The 21,485-nt window shown below is 34.6% G+C and overlaps 1 protein-coding gene across 1 annotated transcript in view; it reads left to right on the top strand.

Annotated features, from left to right (window-relative positions):
* LOC142239089 (uncharacterized) overlaps positions 1–21,485 on the top strand; it is a 225,080-nt gene that overhangs the window by 52,853 nt on the left and 150,742 nt on the right. Inside the window, exons 2-3 of the mRNA XM_075310851.1 lie at positions 6,146–6,655; positions 16,110–17,430. Of these exons, the coding sequence (XP_075166966.1) occupies positions 17,061–17,430 (370 nt within the window). The 5' untranslated portion in view covers positions 6,146–6,655; positions 16,110–17,060. The remainder of the gene's footprint in view (positions 1–6,145; positions 6,656–16,109; positions 17,431–21,485) is intronic.

Here is a 21,485-nt window from a genome sequence, read left to right as displayed (position 1 = left end):
TATGTGTACGGTCATTGAACTTTATACACACGTTAGGTCATAAAATGATTGAGACATATTTAAAAAAAATAAGATTTCATTAAACTATGGAAAATTTCGAAAAAAAAATTATATTTTCTTCCAATAAAAATAAGTTATATTTAGTGTTAGTTTAACTATGGATTTTTTTCTGTTTATTGTTTCCGAGCCAAAGATGCGCCTTCTGTAAAATAATAAAATTTTTTAGGGAGCTATCCGTCTTTAAATCTCGGCTCTATATTGAAGGGGCGCAAGTTTCAAAAATTGATTACAAACTTTGTTTTAATTAAAATTTCTCTATTTTAAAGAAATTTCTTCTAAATAATGTTAAATTATGCAATTAAAAAAAATACATTTAGATTGCATGATCTTTCATATTAAGTCCATACTTATTTCAGTGTGGTAGAAATAATTTCTTTATCTAATTACAAAATGGAGCCAATGAAACAAATTCATTAATAAAAGGAACATTTTCATTATTATTATTATGAATTTTCTTGTAAACAAAGAAACATGTCGTACTATTTTTGAACCTTTTCATTGTCTTAACACAATTTTTAATAAAATGTTTTTTTTTTTATGTAATGGTGGAAGGAGAAAATTTATAATAGATGTTTTAGTGGGGGTAAAGTGTTATTGGTACGCTCAAAAAAAAAAGTTTACTTGGATCCAAAGATTTTGACCTTCCCTTAAGGATTTTGGTATTGATTCTGAGCCAAAGATGCGGCTTCTTTAAAGTATAGACATTTTTAACGACCTATCTGGCTTTAAATCTACGACCAATAAAATTAAAATTAGGATACAGATCGCATTTATCGAATTTTAATTCTATTTTTTCGGTATATTAATAAATCTATTCACGTACAAACAAATGCCAGTTTAAAAATTCAAAAAATAACGGATACTTCAAAGTAAACAATGTTTTCTTAATTCCAAAAAAAAAAAACTTTAATCCGAAGACGCTAAACCCTCAAAATAAGTCTTAGCCTATATTTGAAGCGTTGTTTTCTTAAATCTAAAGTTTCAATATTTCAGTTAATTTAAGGACAATTTCTTTAAATCAAAAATTAGCCTTAGTTCAAAGACATGCGACTTTAACGAAGGGATCCAAATTTGAAAAATTTGTGTCCTAAATTTAATGAAAAAAATGTTTGAAGCAAAGATTATAAACTTTATTTTAATTAAAATTTCATTGTTTTAAAGAAATTTGTCCTTAATATTTGGTAAATTTCGCATCCTAAAATTTAGGTTGCGTAATTTTTAATATCACGTAAATATTTTTTTCAGTGTATGTAATTTTGAATTTTATCTTACAGTCATTATAAATATATAGCCCTCAAGTTTATACTTCACACTATTTAAACAAATAAGCTTAAACATTTGGACAATATATAGTTTTTTATAATCTGGTGTAGGGTATCATATAGACGATTTTGTTTCTCTTAAGCTCTTTCATTTCTTTCTAACTCAAAGCAAAATACGAATTCTAGCTATTAATTTCTCCAATGTTTTAATATTCATGGAATTGGTAATGAAATTTAAGATTTCATATTCACATATTCACAATATGTACTTTCTACAATTCGGTGTAGGATATCATATAGTCGATATGTTTATCTTTAGCTTTTTTATTCCTTTTCAACTCAAATCAAAAATCGAATTCTGGCAATTCATTTCTCCAATGATCTAATTTTCATGGAATCGCCAATGAAATTCAGCTATAAATATTGCTTTAATTATTATTGTAAATCCATTTGTATATAATAAAATTTGTTGTCAAGTTTTTTTTTCGTATAACATTTTTATTTATCCCACTGTTCTCAATGTTGCGAATAATGTGAGCTCTTACCACGTGCAATATTGTTTACATCGCTAATACCCACATTTTCACAGCCCATAAAGATCAGACAGCAGTAATTCTCAATTTATTTCCTTCGTTTGGGCATTCCATAGAATTCTTCTCAATTTGTTGGTGCCTGCTCCAGTAAACGCCAATTCAACCGCAAAATCCCATAAGGTGTTTGGTTTGTTCCCTTTGCAACACTTAACCATATACACACACACACCATACTTACTCTCTACAATTGAGAGTAAATTTCCCCACACATTAAACATAGTAGCGCTCATATAAACATTGGAAGTATCGACGAAGAGCTATTTTTATTGTGATGAGCCTGTGCTGATAAATGCGATTCAAGGTTCATTTGTATTCGTCAATAGCCGAGAAAAGGAATCCATATGACATAATATCAGATATTTATTGAAAGAATTTAATGAGAAAAAGGCATTATTCTCTTTGTGATGTTCTTCATGTACAAAAATGCATTAATTGCAATAGCCATCAACAATTTCACATGCTGCTTTGATTCGAATGGAAAATTAAGATTTTGCAATTAATTATTTTTGATGAGATCAAAATAGAGGAGGGATTGGTTTGTTTTTAACAAATCACTTAATGGGTGGCAACAATTTATGAGTTTTGAAATGTATGGGATTTGGAATATTTTACATAGGTGTAGATCAACGAATACATACATTTTAAATGGAATTTTATACGCAGTTAGATTTTTATGGGGAGTTACTTATTTCTGTGTCGATTTCACGGCTGTATAACTATAGCAATGTAACCATTACTGCATGGAGTATTTCGTATTTATACCTCAGTATCAATTTTAAATTGATTCCTTTACTTTGGATTCTGAAGGAGAGGGGGCTTTCAATATCAACATATTCAAAAAAGCATTTTTTTAATAAAATTATTATTCTTCAAAATAATTAAAAAATTATTCAAATTTATTTTGTCCTTGTTTGCTAAAAATTCTTTAAAATTATAATGTTTCGATATAACCGTTTTTTATTCATTTTTCGCATCTACCATTTATAAGGAAAAACGTTCACGATCATTTGACTAATTTTGTACTCTGAGCACGGTTGCCACTCGAGCCAAAAATATATTAATCTACCAATATTTGGAGAAAATTTTACCATAAAACTACCAAACAAAATTTTATATCTATAGACAATTTTGTTAAAATTTTATTTCTATAGAAAATATCAAATTTTTATTTCTATAGAAAATGTTGTCAAAATTTTATTTCTATAGAAAATGTTGTCAAAATTTTATATCTATAGAAAATTTTGTCATAATGTTTATTTCTATGGAAAATGTTGCCAAAATTTTATTCTATAGGAAATGTTGTCAAATATTTATTTCTATAGAAAATTTTCTCTATTTTTTTTTAGAAAATTTTGTCAAAATTGTATTTGTATAGAATATGTCAACATTTTATTTCTATGGAAAATATTGTCAAAATTTTATTTCTATAGAAATTTTCTCAAAATTTTATTTCTATAGAAAATTTTGTCAAAATTTTATATCTATAGAAAATTTTGTCATAATGTTTATTTCTATAGAAAATGTTGTCAAAATTTTATTTCTATAGAAAATTTTCTTATAATTTCATTCCTGAAGAAAACATTTTATTTTTATGGAAAATGTTGTCAAAATTTTATTTCTATAGAAATTTTCTCAAAATTTTATTTCTATATAAAATTTTGTCAAAATTTTATATCTATAAAAAATTTTGTCATAATGTTTATTTCTATAGAAAATGTTGTCAAAATTTTATTTCTATAGAAAATTTTCTTATAATTTTATTTCTAAAGAAAATTTTCTCAAAATTTTATTTCTAAACATTTTCTTCTCAAAATTTTATTTCTATAGAAAATGTTGTCAACATTTTATTTCAATAGAAATTTTCTCTAAATTTTATTCCTGTAGAAAATTTTGTCAAAATTTTATTCCTTTAGAAAATTTTCTCAAAATTTTATTTCTATTGAAAATTGTGTCATAATGTTTAGTTCTATGGTACATGTTGTCAAAATTTTATTTCTATAGAAAATTTTCTCTAATTTTTTTTTAATAGAAAATTTTCTCAAAATTTTATTTCTATAGAAAATGTTGTCAAAATTTTATTTCTTAAAAATTTTGTCATAATATTTATATCTATGGAAAATGTTGTCAAAATTTTATTCTATAGGAAATGTTGTCAAAATTTTATTTCTATAGCAAATTTTCTCTAATTTTTTTATAGAAAATTTTCTCAAAATTTTATATCTAAAGAAAATTTTGTCAAAATTTTATTTCTATGGAAAATGTTGTCAAAATTTTATTTCAATAGAAATTTTCTCTAAATTTTATTTCTGGAGAAAATTTTGTCAAAATTTTATTCCTTTAAAAATTTTTCTCTAAATTTTTTTTTCTAAAGAAAAGTTTCTCAATATTTTATTTCTATAGAAAATATTGTCAAAAATTTCATTTCTATAGAAATTTTTTTTAAAATTTTATTTCTATAGAAAATTGTCTCAGAATGTAGTATACAGCTATAATAAGCCAATTCGAAGATAAATGTATGAGTATAATAAATTTTTATATTTACGATAGAATTAAAATTATTACGGAATAAGGTGGAAAATTTCCGACATTTTCTCACTTAATTCCCCGAAAACTTATAGCGAAAATTTAGTAAAATCCTGGGAATTATTAGAATTCCGGGATTACCAAGAAAAACCTTCTAGTTTAATTGTTATATTAGTAAAGATTACCCTTTGGCATATAGGATGTGATGCAAGGAGGTAATTAAACCCATGCATAAATTTATTTTAATGAATGTAGAGAAACTTTATTTATCGATTTGTTCATTTGTACGTGTGTACACAAGTAATTGCGTGTGTATGCAAATGGACAATTTGTCGATTTTTCATTGTTCTGAATAAGATTGAGGGGAAATCATTTAAATAAATTTGTATTAATTTATCGTTTGCACAAGCAATTTATATAAAATGCTTACGTTGTTTCTTTTTTTAAAGATGATAACAGAACAAAAGTTTTATTGCAATAGCTATTCGATTTATTTTAAATTAAAATAAATTTATTTCAAACTTTTTAAAAATTAAATATTCATCAATAGTTTTAAAATGTATGAAATATAATTATAATTACATTTAAAATATAGATATAGATTTAGGGAAAATACAAAAAAAAACATAAAACATGCATATAGATTAAAGGAAAATATGAAATATATATATATATATATATAGAGAGAATTTTGATTATGGTCGACATTGGATGGTATTGACTTGAACAACGTTTACTGTAAAAAAATAAAGTCTATATGGGAGCTATATCAGAACATGGAGCGATGCATACCAAAATTGGCATAGGTCCTTACGAATCTGAAATACCGCCAGATTACAAATTTCTAGCAAATCGGATGAAAATTGTGGCTTCCACGCCCTCAAGAAGTCATGTGGGGAGATCGTTATATAAGGGGGCTATATCAAAACTTGGACCGATGTATGTATCAAATTTCGCACATCCCCTCACGAGTCTAAAATGCCACTAGATTTCAAATTTCAAGCTAATCGGATGATAATTGCCACTTCCATGTTCTATATTGGACCAATTGGAGATCGGTCTATATTGGCCCAATTGCTCTTGGTAAGCAGTTTTTCACTACAAAAACTTGCCTTGATTTTACTAAATAGCGCTGACGTGTTATACCCACCACCACACAGTGGTTCCAAATTGCGTTTGTCGTTCCGTTGGTAACACATCGAAATGTCGTTCGAAAAAGTGGGCCGATATAGCCCATCTTTGTGAAGCTATCGAGGACATAGGGCAGCCACTGTGCGATTTATTTATGCAACATTATATGAAAAGGATCATTCGGCTGGCATTGATTTTCAGTTATCTCAAAATAACACCCCTTATTGGAAATCCCTTTACAATCGAAAGTGTTCCACAGTATGATTTACATATACCCTTCATCACAATAACATTTTCAACACTCAAAAACGCACCACCATTTAATGAGGAGACCTCTTAAGTATTTCGTACATATTTAACCTAAATTTTAGAACTGTTGGCTCCTCCACCTGTGAACAATCTAGGACAAAAACCACTAAGAAGTCACTTCTCATGAAAGAATATGAGAGTACAGTTACACATCAACACTTGCGAAAATAAAAAAAACACACCTTCAACACTACTACCACCAACAATAACAATGACCATTTGTGTATTTCCACTTTAATTTCTCATTTCGCTCTGCTTTTGTTTCAGATCTACTCCTGATGATGAAAACTCATAGGCCTAAGAAAAAGGCAGCAGCAGCAGTAGGGTGTGGTAAAGTCCAGTGAAAATAATTTTCATCGAGGCACCAGAATGGGCTCTTGAAGCAGCCTGGAGCTGCAATGAGAACTAAAAAAAGTAACAACAACAACAACAACGAAAACAACAGCTACACAGTGTTGTTATTGCCAAGTGATGTAAACAAAAGAGTGTAAAAAACATACCAAGTGCATAAAAGACCATTCTACCAGCAAATAGCAGAACTTGCAATAAACCTCAATTAAATCTGGAATATGTACATTCGGTAAAAAAATTATACAAATAAAAAAATTAAAATCGTCAATTAGAGAAAAACAATAACAAAAAACAACTAAAGTGAAATACACCGTATAGACAACAGACAGACAGACGTACAGACATTATCATCACCATCATTGTGAAATGAAAAACTGGCAGCAACGGCTACTGCAAGAAGCAACATAAACACAACGCCATATATAGGTAATTAAACAGTAAAGTAAATATTGGCCATCAGCGCTAAAAATATAAACCAAAAAAAAGTACAAAACTACAAACAAAATCCCAATGAGAAAACAAACAAATGTACAAACGAACGAACGATCGAAAGAACAAACAAAAGCCATAAAATTAACGCCAAATCCCATTCTAATAAAACCATTAACACAATACACATTCGCATTTTCTGCGAATTTTGGACATTTGGCCAGACAGACATATGCTAGACTGTTTATACGTTAGGTTACTTTTTAACGGTTTTTGTTTGCGTAGGAAGAGAGAGAGAGAGAGAGAGAGAATAAGAAAAAAGGCCTTCCATAGCGTTTATATCATTTACTCCGTTTCTCTCATACTTAGCTTCAATAAAATTGTCAAATTTCAAAGTGACTTTAAAACTGTCATAAACCGTTTCAAAACGATGATGCTTTTCTACCTTCAAAAAACATAGAGTTTATATATAATTTGTATTGGAAAATAATTGGAAGGAGTAAAGAGTGTTAGATCTGAATTTGCTCTAGGACTTCTTGGTTTTTGTTAGACGGTGAGCCACCGTGGTGCAATGGTTAGCATGCCCGCCTTGCATACACAAGGTCGTGGGTTCGATTCCTGCTTCGACCGAACACCAAAAAGTTTTTCAGCGGTGGATTATCCCACCTCAGTAATGCTGGTGACATTTCTGAGGGTTTCAAAGCTTCTCTAAGTGGTTTCACTGCAATGTGGAACGCCGTTCGGACTCGGCTATAAAAAGGAGGTCCCTTGTCATTGAGCTTAACATGGAATCGGGCAGCACTCAGTGATAAGAGAGAAGTTCACCAGTGTGGTACACAATGGACTGAATAGTCTAAGTGAGCCTGATACATCGGGTTGCCACCTAACCTAACCTAACCCAGCCTAGACGTTGATAGATAGGCTACGTCTCGCTCGCTTACTATCGACATTATTATTATCATTATTACGACATTATCTAGGAAACTTTTACCATATCAACTTGTGTGGAATTTCATGATGCCTAAAACCGCTATGGAAATACCAAGTCGGTTCAAAACGTAGTTATCTTCATAGCTTGGAAATATGAAAAAATGTAGTTTGGTGCAATATGGATGATCATTGCGTCTTCTATGCACTAATCAAACCCTTACCAATATAATCCAAAATTGGCATATCTCTTTATAAAGGGTGGTTAAAATGTCAAGGGCCGATGTTGATTTTGAATAAAACACAAACTATTTAGGAAATTATTGTAATTTTATTATGATATATTGGGATTACTCAATTATGTATGGAACAAAATATCGGCCAAATGGGCCCCGCGACCTCGGTGGCACACCTTCATCCGATGGTCCAAATTTTCGATGACGCTGGAGGAGGTTCTATGCCATTAATGTGCCGAATTATCTCATCCTCTAGCTCTTGAATTGTTGCTGGCTTATCGACGTACACATTTTCTTTCAAATAATCCCAAAGAAAACAGTCCAACGGTGTCAAATCACATGATCTTGGCGGCCAATTGACATCGCCATTACGTGAGATAACACGGCCATTGAATTTGTTGCGCAAAAGAGCCATTGTTTCGTTAGCTGTGTGGCAAGTGGCACCGTCCTGCTGAAACCACATATCGTCCACATCCATATCTTCCAATTCGGGCCATAAAAAGTTCGTTATCATCTCACAATAGCGAACACCATTCACAGTAACTGCCTGACCGGCCTCATTTTGGAAAAAATACGGCCCGATGATGCCGCCAGCCCATAAACCGCACCAAACAGTCACTCTTTGTGGATGCATTGGTTTCTCGACAATCACTTTTGGATTCTCATTCGCCCAAATGCGGCAATTCTGTTTATTGACGAATCCACTGAGGTGAAAATGTGTCACTGAAGATGATTTTCTTCGAAAATTGATCATCCACTGTTGTCATTTCTTGGAACCATTTAACACGTTGTTGGATTGTGTATCTCTCCATGGTTCAAATTGAGTAAGTCTGAAATGGAGAAATGTCAAATAAAATTCGGAAAAAACTTGGCGTTTAGGTGTGGTTCACATTCAACATCGGCCCTTACAATTTAACCACCCTTTAGTTCTAACATACCTCCAGATTTCGAATTTCAGGCAAATAAAAAAAATCATTTCCAAAAACCCAAAAAGTCAAAGCGGGATATTGGTCTATATGGGGGCTAAACCAAAACTGAACCGATACCCACCAAATTCGGCACACCTATTTGTGGACCTAAACAATCGCCTGATTTTTATTTTCAGGCAAATCGTATAAAAATTGCTGTCTAGAAGACCAATAAGTCAAATCAACCAGTACAAAAAGCGTCCCCAAGAAAGTTGTGAAAATGTTCTTTTTGGATCCGGAAGTGGTGCAAAATTGCCGCAGAAGAATTTAACAAGGGCTTGTCGTAGGACGGATGTCACCATTTTAACAGCTGTTGCACTGAATTTTAATCACTTCTTAAGGTGTGATCCGAATTCAGTGTTTTCGATGTGAAATTAAAATTTTGTAATATTTTGCCAAAAAATATTTTTTAAATTTTATTTATAATTTTGAATGCATCCTAACGCATTTCGCAATTTTTCAAGAATGAATTTAACAATTTTTTTCGACAAAATTTAATAATTTGCACCAGATTATTAATTCTTAGTCCGTTTTTACCCAATTTGAAACCAAAAAAGTTAAAATTACCCATTGAAAATATGAAAAACGAGAGTTATAAAAAATTGAATTAAAAGATCTTCCTGTGTAGTTAAAATGAAAAACACCTTTGGGAGGACATTTTTGGAAGTGCTTTTAAAGTCGTGCTTTTGGAAGAACTTCCAATTTTTTTTGCTGGGCAGCAGATCAGTCTTTATGGGGACCGAAATAGGGACCAACAAAAACCTTGTTCAACACACTTCTTTTTGGGTCTAGCATATCTCTAGATTTCCAATTTCAGGCAAATCGGATAAAAATTGCTGCGTCTAGATTAGAGGTGTGCACGCGAGTAATAGTTTACTCACGCTCACGCACACTCACGACTGAAAAATTATACTCACGCACACTCACGCACGATATTTTTTGGTAGGAATCACGCTCACGCACACCCACGAAAAGAAAATTTGTACTCATGCACACTCACGCACGAAAACGTCGTGACTCACGAATAATTTTATGATTAACTTACCTTACCGAAGTGTCTGAAAACATGAGCATTATTAAAATCGAGAGTGTTATTAAACTCTTAACATCCCAGGTGTCACTAAAATTGTGATTGAATTTAACTCTTTGAACAAATAGAGTCTAACTAGCTTGTGGGGGAATGACTCCAACACACAGTGGATCGTGATGATGGGTTGGAGCGAGTGGACCACTAATACTGACGGGTTGAAGTTGTTGTTGTTGTGGACTGTATTTATAGGTACAGAGATAACCCAAAAACCCAAGTTAATTGTGGGATGAGATCTCTCAGGGAATGAGATTAACCCACACAAGTATAGTAACCCAGAGAAGAGGTAAAGATACAATAAGAACACCAAGCAGAATTAGTTCACTGTTGACTTTATTGATGGTTATGTTTCTCACCAAGACGATGTTGCTTCCTTGACGGGGTTTTAAAAAGTGAACAATTTAAAATGAAAAGACTTTCCAAGAAAAAAATATCTATCTTTTAGTACAAAAACTTTCCTTTTACATGACATTCGTTTTTCAAAGAGTAACATTCAAACTATAAAATTCATTTCTTAATTACTTCTAAACTGTAACGGTTAGCGTATAATTCAAATTCATGTTCATTCATAACAAAGTAATAAGTATAAATCCATAGATTTCTACACTCTTAAGCGTTTTATGTTGGTGAGCAGGAATATTTTCGTGAGTGTAATTCGTTACTCATGCACACTCACGAATATATTATTTTCGTGATTCACGCTCACGCACGACATTTTGGTTTGTTAATCACGCACACTCACGCTGTTGTCATGAGCGTGACTCACGCACGAATCACGACATCGTGAGTCACGACAATTTCGTGTCACGTGCACACCTCTAGTCTACATGCTCAAGAAGTCAAATGGACCTAAAATACCTCTACATTGAAAAAACAGTAAACCCACCAAGAAGAAACCTTGTGGTTAATTTTAGAAAAGTTTTAATATTTTTTAGAAAATTCTAACTAAACAGTATTATAAACGCTGGCATCACACAGATATCACAAAAATAAGTAAATATTTTTCGACAAATTCAAGAAAATTTATTAGACATATTTAAGTTTTTTCTCATGTTAAAGAAGATTTCGTAGTTTGAAGGAAAAAATTGGAGTTAAAAATTGCAAGAATGTCTTTAGTGACATATGAAGTTCATGATGAACGTATTTCTAGTAAAATTTACAAATTTAAAGAAATAATGAACTATGTTGTGAGAAATACGAAATTAGTAAATCTTTATGCTTAATTTATGTACAATTTTTTCCTGTTTTTTTTTTGAATTTAACTAATGTACGCAAAAAATTATTATAGTAAACGCAACTTTCTCCAAAGATAACATAAAAATTCCATGAACTAAAATAAAGCTAAATTGGCTTAGTGAAATATAGATTTCAATTTTTTTTTCTGAGTGTAGACTTTAGAGTTTCAGGCAAATTGGATATAAATTACAGTGTCTAGATGCTGAAGACCCCAAATCGGGTGGTCGGTTTATATGGCAGCTATATCAAAACTTGGACCGACATAGCCCATTTGCGAATTTGACCTGCTTATAGGCAAGCAACGAAACTGTACCGAATTTCAGCACGATTGCATCATTATTGAAGGCTGTAGCGTGATTACAACAGACAAAAGGACAGACGGATATGATTATATCGTCTTCCTGATCTAGAATATATAAAGTTGGAATCCAACGTTCAAGAAGACAAATAAGGAGGATATGTTGTACATCTGCTATGGCCTATTGTTCTGATAGGATTGACGGACAGATGAAAATATTTAAATCGGCTCCGAATTTCACAGTGATCGGGAATGTAATTATAATTTGAAGGGTCAGACCACACCTTTAACACCTTGGAAACAGAAAGACAATGTAGATACATCCTATGAAATATTGGGAGGTATAAAAAAGTCATAGTTGTTTTCAATTTTAATTCTAATGAAAACAAATGTTTTCCCTTTGGCAGTGAATTGAACCCACATGGGTTCACATCCTTGCTAAACGTTTGTTTCGTTGTTTGTTTGTATTTGATGTATTCTTGTGTACCATTAACCACACTATGTGACAGGAATAGAAAAGAGAGCAAAATTAAAATAAACGGCTTAGCCAACAATAGAAATAAATGTCAATAAAATTTGCATAGAAAATGGCACACACATACACGCACAAGCAATGAGACGACACAACAATAAACGACGTCATTGTCTAAATGCTCATTGAAGAGAGGTGAGAGTTGAGTTATGAAATTAAATGCAACTCTCAAAATCAATATTGAAACAAACGAGAATTATTTGCACTATCCACCCCCACCCCTCACCATGGGCAGCCAACTATAGTTTTACACAAACAAACAGGTCATTGTCATTATATGCAAGTTGAGTCCGGAGAGATTTTGGGGGGAAGCTATATTGACTGTAAATTAAGTCAATATAGCTTGGTCTGAAACGTAATGAATGTCATGCATTGAAGAAATTAAAAAAATATATATATATTTTGCACTGTCATAGAAAGAAAATGTCAAAGCCCTCTATTACTCATAGCAATATGGCAAGCGCCCTGGCGGAGAGATGAATTGCTTCGTGGGAAAAAAATAAATATTTTTTTCCGATTTCAAGGAATTTCATACAAGAAATTCTCCAAGTAAATATATAAAAAAATGCGATTACAATCGTAGCTTAAAACTATTCAAGTCTTTATTTTTCTAGAATCTGGTTTATATGAATCTGAAGTGCATTACAAAGGCTTCTGCTTATGGATCAGATTATTAATTAACATAATATTTTTAACAATATTTTTTATTCGTTTAAAAAATATTCAAGATGAAAAAAGCGAAAAATTCCAGTCGTGTCTAAACGCAACCATAGCAACTGTCAGTACTGACTGCCTTAGCAATAATGGCCAAGGTTAGGTTAGGTTAGGTTATGTGGCAGCCCGATGTATCAGGCTCACTTAGACTATTCAGTCCATTGTGATACCACAGTGGTGAACTTCTCTCTTATCACTGAGTGCTGCCCGATTCCATGTTAAGCTCAATGACAAGGGACCTCCTTTTTATAGCCGAGTCCGAACGGCGTTCCACATTCCAGTGAAACCACTTAGAGAAGCTTTGAAACCCTCAGAAATGTCACCAGCATTACTGAGGTGGGATAATCCACCGCTGAAAAACTTTTTGGTGTTCGGTCGTAGCAGGAATCGAACCCACGACCTTGTGTATGCAAGGCGGGCATGCTAACCATTGCACCAAGGTGGCCAAGGTGATAATCAGACACGAATAATTCATCACTTAACTAACATATAACAAAATTTTCCAGATCACATTTTAAAAGAATTACCCATAATTCTCAAATGACCTAACATAAATAATTTTCTCTTCTCTTCGAGATATTGAAGTTTGTGCTAAAGCCCAAAATAACTGCAGTCATTTTTGCCATTTCACTTTGATTGATGACTGCATTCAAATACACGTTCCATTCACAAAGTCCAATAACAAAAGTCATATCTCACATGAACCATACAAAAATTCCCTGAAACGTGTTCTCAAAACACACAGAGCTCCAAACTGTCAACTAAACATGCAGACATGAGAATCCCTTTAGTGTCGCATCAGATTCGTTAAGTTTTACTATCATCATTGGAGCACCTGTAATATCTCAGGGGCAAAGAATGGCAGAGACACTAAACGAAATACCCACTCATACGGCATGGACATGTAACTAAATTGCGTAGCATTATCCTATGACCCAACACATTCTCCCCAAAAAAAAGAAAAAAAAAACAAGTAAACGGAGTCCTTGGTCAAAGAGACTGAGGTGGCTTAACCTGTTTCGTTTTGCAAACATTTCGAGTTCAATGAAAAACGTAATCTTTCCTAATCTTTGCTGACTGATGGGGAGCGTTTTGCGTAAACGTTGCAGCCACTTAAAATTGAAATTGCAATTAGCTGTGGCATGTAACTCTCACTCACTTATTTCTTGAGTAATCAGGGCAATTAAAATAAGGATAATTGAAAATTAAAATTAATGTTGCTGTTTTAGATGGAGATCATAGTAGGGTTATTAATCATTGGGCAATTATTTGTTGGGGGGATTGATTTTAAGTTCTATTATTGTATGCTTAAGGGATGAACTAAGATAAAGGTGTTATCTGCGGATGGTTAGATAAGAATTTAGTATCATTGCCCAATGCAAGAGAGATTTACTCTGTTGTAGTAAATTTTCGTAAACGACTTATATTCTTCAGTACGCAAGTTTACAAATGCCCCACAATGACACAGTAGGCATTTCCACAGATGGTGTGCCACATACTATGTACGAAATTTTGCATGTGAGCCACAACTATGAGACCTTTTCTGAGCATTGTCAAATAAACGTAAATCAACTTATCTGAAAATTGATTTTCTTGAATTCAGAAGGTGTCATCTAGATTGCAATCTAAAGGAGTCTACAATGATAACAAGGTTGCACTATGTCGAATTATTGGTTAAATTCGACGCTGAAAGACAACCCATTTAGTGGCGGCCAAATTGCGCTAACACTATGATAAGGAATCGCTCTTTCAGGCCTCCCTCTTCTCCTCGATCTAACTAATCAGATTGGGCTACAAACTGCCGCCCGACATCTGTATGCCCCTGATTAAATTACAGTTATTTTATTCTTTGTCAACATAGCATAAAGTATTTTGATTTCTACATTCTGAAATAAAGTTATTCGTGATGGAATTCAAGCGTTGATGAACGTCCGGTTATGAAATCGGAGGATCAGTCAATGGTGAGAATAATGCCCACCTTTGAGATGTGTCCAGGTTTGAGATGTTAATTTTAATGTGTTAATAAAGCAAACGTATCCAGATAAATGTCCATGTTTGAAGGTGGCCGGGTTTCAGAGAGTCCAACATTGAGAGGTTAGGTTAGGTTATGTGGCAGCCCGATGTATCAGGCTCACTTAGACTATTCAGTTCGTTGTGATACCACAGTGGTGAACTTCTCTCTTATCACTGAGTGCTGCCCGATTCCATGTTAAGCTCAATGACAAGGGACCTCCTTTTTATAGCCGAGTCCGAACGGCGTTCCACATTGCAGTGAAACCACTTAGAGAAGTTTTGAAACTCTCAGAAATGTCACCAGCATTGCTGAGGTGGGATAATCCACCGCTGAAAAACTTTTTGGTGTTCGGTTGAAGCAAGAATCGAACCCACGACCTGTGTATGCAAGGCGGGCATGCTAACCATTGCAACACGGTGGCTCCCTACTATTGGAGAAAATAGCATGGTTGTGACAAATATGTTATATGTTCACCGTCCAAAAATTATATCTTGCTCTAGAAAGTGATCGTATTCCTTCTCTCAGTTTCGTTACCATAAAAGCTAAAGATTCTACAAAATCCGTTTGGAACTACTTGAATAAGCCAGCATCCAGAGAAGGAATTTGATCACCCCAAACATGTTTCAAGAGCAAAATGTTTTTTTGGACTGTGAACAAGGAACATGTTTGTCGCAGCCAACTTATTTTCTCGAAAATTGTGTATCTGATTTCGGCAACATTTTTGAGACAAAAATATTTCATGTTCAAAGTCCAAAAATAACATTTTGCTCTTGAAACATGTTTGGGATGATCAAATTCCTTCTCTGCGTGTGGATACGAAAAGAAGCTGGATATATAGGTGCCAAACATAAAAAAAAATTTCATTGATCGAATATATTTGTCATATGGGCTTCACGTATGCAGTTGCTATTTTTTCTGTAACCTAGTGTTTGTGATGCTTTACCATTGAATAACACTTTTCGTTCGAATGCCTTGTCATAACAGAAAAAAAAACTAACTTGAACTTTCTTGAACTATCTATCATGTTCTCCATTAGTAGTCGATGGATATCATCAAGAGCAACAGCTAAAATATTTTGTAAATAAGCAAAAAGTCAACAGTTGGAAAGTTTTGAAGTATGGGATCCTCAAGCACCCTCCTCTTCGTTTGTTGTGGAAACAAACAAACGGATATACAAATTGAAAGGAAATTCGAAAAGAAATAAATGCGAATTTTATGGCTTGGCTTTTTGTAGATAAATTACAATGGGTCTGCATTTATATGGAATTCGTAAAGGCAAAGAAAATAGACAGACAATAAGATGGATAGATAAGCAAACAAGCAGACAGACAGAAAGAGAAAAAGGACATTGTATAGATAAATGAATATTTCCTTTACTACTAAATGTGGTCATAACTTTATTGTTTTTACTAAAATAATATACGTATTTATATTTACAGATGTTGGGGAATGGTATGAATTTACCAGAGACCTGGAATACTTGGTAAACGCACCCAGAAGGAAGACCCTCGAAAACCATAAAGAAACGGAAAACAACGATAACTCAGTTGGAGAGACCAACAAAAAACAAACAGTAAACAAGACAGGTCATAAATGGGTCAATAGCCACAATTTGCAAAACTAAAGAAACTAATGCCTTTCACAGGCCAGCCTTGGCATTAGAAGTGACAAAACGAATATTAATGCAAAAACTAAACAGGCACCTGTTTGTAGTCCCAAGACATAGACCAAATTGCCCAAGAGTAATCAGTCAATTAATGGGGGCCAGTGACTGGGGACTAGCGACTACAAGTTTCCCCAAGTTCTTTTGAAATTACATCGAAGCAAACGGTAGACGACAAACTATTAACGAAAGCAAAACTTTCCAAAGATAATAAAATCTTCATAATCCAAAGTATAAAGTTTAGCTTAAGAATAGAATTTTCATCATTTGTTTTTCTTACGTTTTGTTTTGTAATCTAAGTGCACAGAGAGAATTTAATTATCTTCACCAAGTGAAGCTAAAGGAGCTGAGAGCACCAAAAACAACAGGAAACCAATACAAAGAACCAAACTAAACAACGCCAGCTTTAGCTAAGGTGAACGAACCCCACACACACATACAGAAATTTTTCTTAAGAGCACTCAACAAGGACCTGTTTTCTTCGCCACCACCCAATAAAGACTGATTTATGTTCATATCTCTGCATCTGTATCTAGAACATCTACATCCTCATTATTGTCACCAAGCGTGAATACCTATAGTCAGTTGTCTCAACAGTGAGGTCCTCCCTCAGCCATCATCTTTAGTTAGAAAAATAATTTGGTTTGAAACATAGCTCCATAGATTCAAGGATCTCCCCCCATCCCTACATAGTGCAGCGCAAAACTTCATCCTACACGCACGTATTATGAAAATTGTAAAATTTCAACTTTATTATCCCAAACTTGTCAAAGACGTCAGTATAGAAAACATCAACAGTAGCAGCAACAGCAACAACAAGCATCAAACAAAGACCAAGAAGACCAAAAGCACCAACAATATCGCCACCATCATCAACAAGAGCTGTTTGAGCAGCAACAACAACTACTACACCAGCTTACAACCAATTTGTTGGCCCAGAAGTCATCGTCACTTGGATTTGTGTTATTTTCATTTCCATATTCAGCAACTAACATTGGAAGCCTGGAGGCCGTGGACAAAAACGTGTCAAAATATTTTAATGGCCAACATGTTTGTCTTTATCATCGTCATATTAATTGTGAATGCCTGTATAGCTGGTAAGTGTTGTTCAATGTCTCTGGTTTTTTCCGCCGGAAACAATAAATCTTCTCCTCTCTCGCTGTCCCTCTTCTTTCTTGTATAAATTCTCTCGCCCATTTAATTAAGGGTTATTGCAATTGAAAGAATTTAATCACAGTTGTTACAAAAAGTTAAATTATAATGAATAAAATTTCTTTGGGATTGCAATCACATAAACTCAACACAATAAATGATTCTACAAAAAAAAATTGTGCCCTAATTTAACCTAATATCTTAAAAAAGAAATTTTCCAACATATCACAGATTTGATTAAATTCCTTACACAGCAAAATAGCAAAGGATCTTAAGGTAGACCACAATATTGTTTCGAGTGATGTTAAAAGGTGTAGGGACAACTGAACTTCAAACTAAAAATCCTGGATATGGAAGAAAAACAGATCTTGCAGTACAATTTCGAACGATTGCTTCGACGTTCCACCAGCTGCTCCTCAGAGCTAACACTACACGAAGAGAAGGTCAAAAGATTCATAAATTGCGAGTGGTGTTGCACGAATCGGTTCCGCCAGAAAAACTTCTCCTTTGTAGGGCAAAATCTCAGGGCTAACACTACACGAAGTGAAGGTCAATAAATTTATGAAGAGCGCGTGGTGTTGAGAGAAAATTGTGGGTAATTATTCCGCTTTATATTTCAGATATATAATATATTGCCTATATTTCAAGCTTAATTAACATAGGAAAAGTTTAGGGCTTAACCCTTTAGACTGCAATACGGTAAGATGGAGAAGCATTTCCGAATCGTCTTATTCTTCATCAGAATCCTCTGCTTGCAGTGAAACTATCAAGCAATAATCAGATTACCCTTCCTTCCGCCGTTACGAAGACTTTGGAAGCTATTTTACTACCCTACTTCACAGAACACCTAATGTTGGCAGAACATCGGCATGATTTAATAGCGAATATTGCAGAGAGGTTGAATAGCAAGAGACCGCATAAATGTTCGATTCTCGTTGGAGAACTTGGACTTATCTAAAGCGTTTGCGATATTATGGGAACTTCTCTCCCTAATAACCTTAAGATATGGTTGGTGAACTGTATGGCTGTCAGCCAGTCCTATGGAGAATTCAGAGGAAAGACATCTTCGCCTAGGAGGAATAAGGTTAGGTTATGTTAGGTCTAATGGCAACCCGATATTTTCAGGCTCACTTCGACTATTTCATTGTGATATCACAGTGGTGAACTTCTCTCTTATCACTGAGAGTCCTATGGAGCATTCAGAGGAATGACATCTTCGCCTAGGAGGAATAAGGTTAGGTTATGTTAGGTCTAGTGGCAACCCGATATTTTCAAGCTCACTTCGACTATTTCATTGTGATATCACAGTGGTAAACTTCTCTCTTATCACTGAGAGCTTCCCGATTCTATGATAAGCTCAATGGCAAGGGACCTCCTTTTTCTGACCCGAGTCTGAACGGTGTTTCACATTGCCGCAGGTCCACTTAAAAAGCTTTGAAACACTTAGAAATGTCACCACATTACTAAGAGGGAATAATCCACCACTGAGAAACCTTTTTGGTGTTCGGTCGAAGCAGGGATGGAACCCATGAGTATGCAAGGCAGGCATGCTAACCATTGCACCACGGTGGCTAGAGGAATAAACAAGGTGTACCTCAAGGCGGTGTACTGTACCCTTCCTTTTTGACTTTTATGTGACAGGAGCTCCTCTTCCACCGTCAGATGTCCACTTGATAATTTACGCGGACGGCTGTCACATCAGGTAGGGACAACAAGGAGCTGAAAGTGAAGACCAATGACAGCATGAATTAGAAACTTTCTGCTCCTAAATCGGCGACCGTTTTCACATAGTGGACCAAAGAAGAGAACTCGATATCCACATCAGTGGGAGCCACCGTGGTGCAATGGTTAGCATGCCCGCCTTGCATACACAAGGTCGTGGGTTCGATTCCTGCTTCGACCAAACACCAAAAAGTTTTTCAGCGCTGGATTATCCCATTTCTGAGCGTTTCAAAGCTTCTCTAAGTGGTTTCACTGCAATGTGGAACGCCGTTCGGACTCGGCTTTAAAAAGGAGGTCCCTTGTCATTGAGCTTAACATGGAATCGGGCAGCACTCAGTGATAAGAGAGAAGTTCACCAATGTGGTATCACAATGGACTGAATAGTCTAAGTGAGCCTGATACATCGGGCTGCCACCTAACCTAACCTAACCATCCACATCAGTGGTCAGAGTATCCCCACATGCAAGAACCCCAATGTTCTTGGTGTCACTTTTGATAATTTGTTTCTGTTTGGAGAGCATGTGGAAATGGTAGAAAACACATTGGGACCAGAAACAAGATCCTGAAAGCAATGCCTCGGAGCATTTGGAGGAAGATAAAGAGACGATACAAAAGACCTATTGGTCGTCCCTTTATGGATTATGTGGCCCCGTTTGGCCTCCCAGTATTAGCGATACCCAATGGAGAAAACTCTAGACGGTGCAAAATACTGTTTTCCCCACATGCAAGAACGCCAATGTTCTGGGTGTGACATTGGATAGTCTGTTCCTCTTTGGAAATCTTGCGAAAATAGTAGCTAAAAACGTTAGGAAAAGAAACCAAATCCTGAAAGCATTGGCTGGTAGCATTTGAGGGAAAGATAAAGAGACGATACACAAGACCTATGAGTATATTGGTCGTCCCCTTATCAATTATGTGGCTCTGGTTTGGATTCCCAGTATTAGCGAAACCCAATGGAGAAATCTTCAAATGTTGCAAAATACTGTGTTGCGGATGCCTCTGGATGTCACTCCAAAACACCAGAACAACATCTGCAACATGAGTCCATAATGCTCTCGGTGAACCACTTCGACCTCTTCACCCACCAGCACCTGATAATGTGCAAAGAGGTAAATTACCCAAACCATGAAACATCCAAGAGGGAACCAACCGAACTAGTCAAGGTCATTCGGTTCAATTTCAGGACAGATATACAGTCCATTAAAAACTAGATCGACGATGACAGTGATGATGGAATAAGGACGGCCTTGAAGGCGACACAGACGGTAGCGATTCGGAAGGTTATTGATTCCTGCCAGTGCAGCGTTTTTCTGGATGGTAGACCACCACCTGTCAGCCATGACGAGGGACGACGGCCTAGAGAGTCTAGATCGGTGCTATCTCAGCTAAGATTTAACATCTCCAGGTATTTAAATAGTTAGTTCTCCCTTCTGAACCCAGCAATACAAGATGTTTGCCGAATTATGGGCAATCGCCTCACATCATGAGGAATCTCTTAGCGTGTTCTGCAAAACCAACAGACCTGACACCTACTTCACTTTGGACTCATCTAGTAGAGGCAGATAGATTTTATTGCACGAACAATGCCATCTTCGTCCATATCAACGAAAGAATCCTATATCACAAATAAGGGAAGTAGAGATGAGTCCGAACGGCTTGACGGGATTGTAACCAGTATTTAGGGTGGCATGCTAATTATTGCTTCCTAACGGACACAAGTGTCTAATGTAAGATATAGCTGAACTAAGTAAAGTTAAAAATTTTGATGAAGTTCGATATGGGACCCTATTTTGTAATCACAAAAATCTAAAACCATAAATTAGATCCTCGTATTTTTATATATTTTTCACTCTATTCACCATATTATAAGAATTCCTTAATATCACCTAGAGCAAATTTATTTGATTTGCCAGACACGTACATGACCTAGTTATTCCCATCACCAGGTATTCTTTTGTTGTTCGCTCTACCCTACATCGTTGCTTACGTGATGTGTTTGGCATTTTAAATCTAATAAATTATCAAGATTTACCTTTTTTACCGACATTGAAATTCAAAGAAAATTACCTTAAATTAGTTCACATCCTTTTTGCTTGTCGGATATCTCAAGGAAATATTTTTTGAAAAATACATTGAGGTGATGGCGAAGCTAGATAAGATGGGGTGGCAAAATAATATGAGAAATAACGGAGAATGATGATATTCTCCAGATACAGTTAGAGAAATGGAATCGTAAGAAAGGAAATAACATCGTCTAAGGAACCATCGGGGTGCCAAA

Source organism: Haematobia irritans, chromosome 5, assembly GCF_050003625.1.
Source record: "Haematobia irritans isolate KBUSLIRL chromosome 5, ASM5000362v1, whole genome shotgun sequence".
Classification (NCBI taxonomy): Eukaryota; Metazoa; Arthropoda; class Insecta; order Diptera; family Muscidae; genus Haematobia; species Haematobia irritans.
This window is presented reverse-complemented; position numbering and strand designations above follow the sequence as displayed.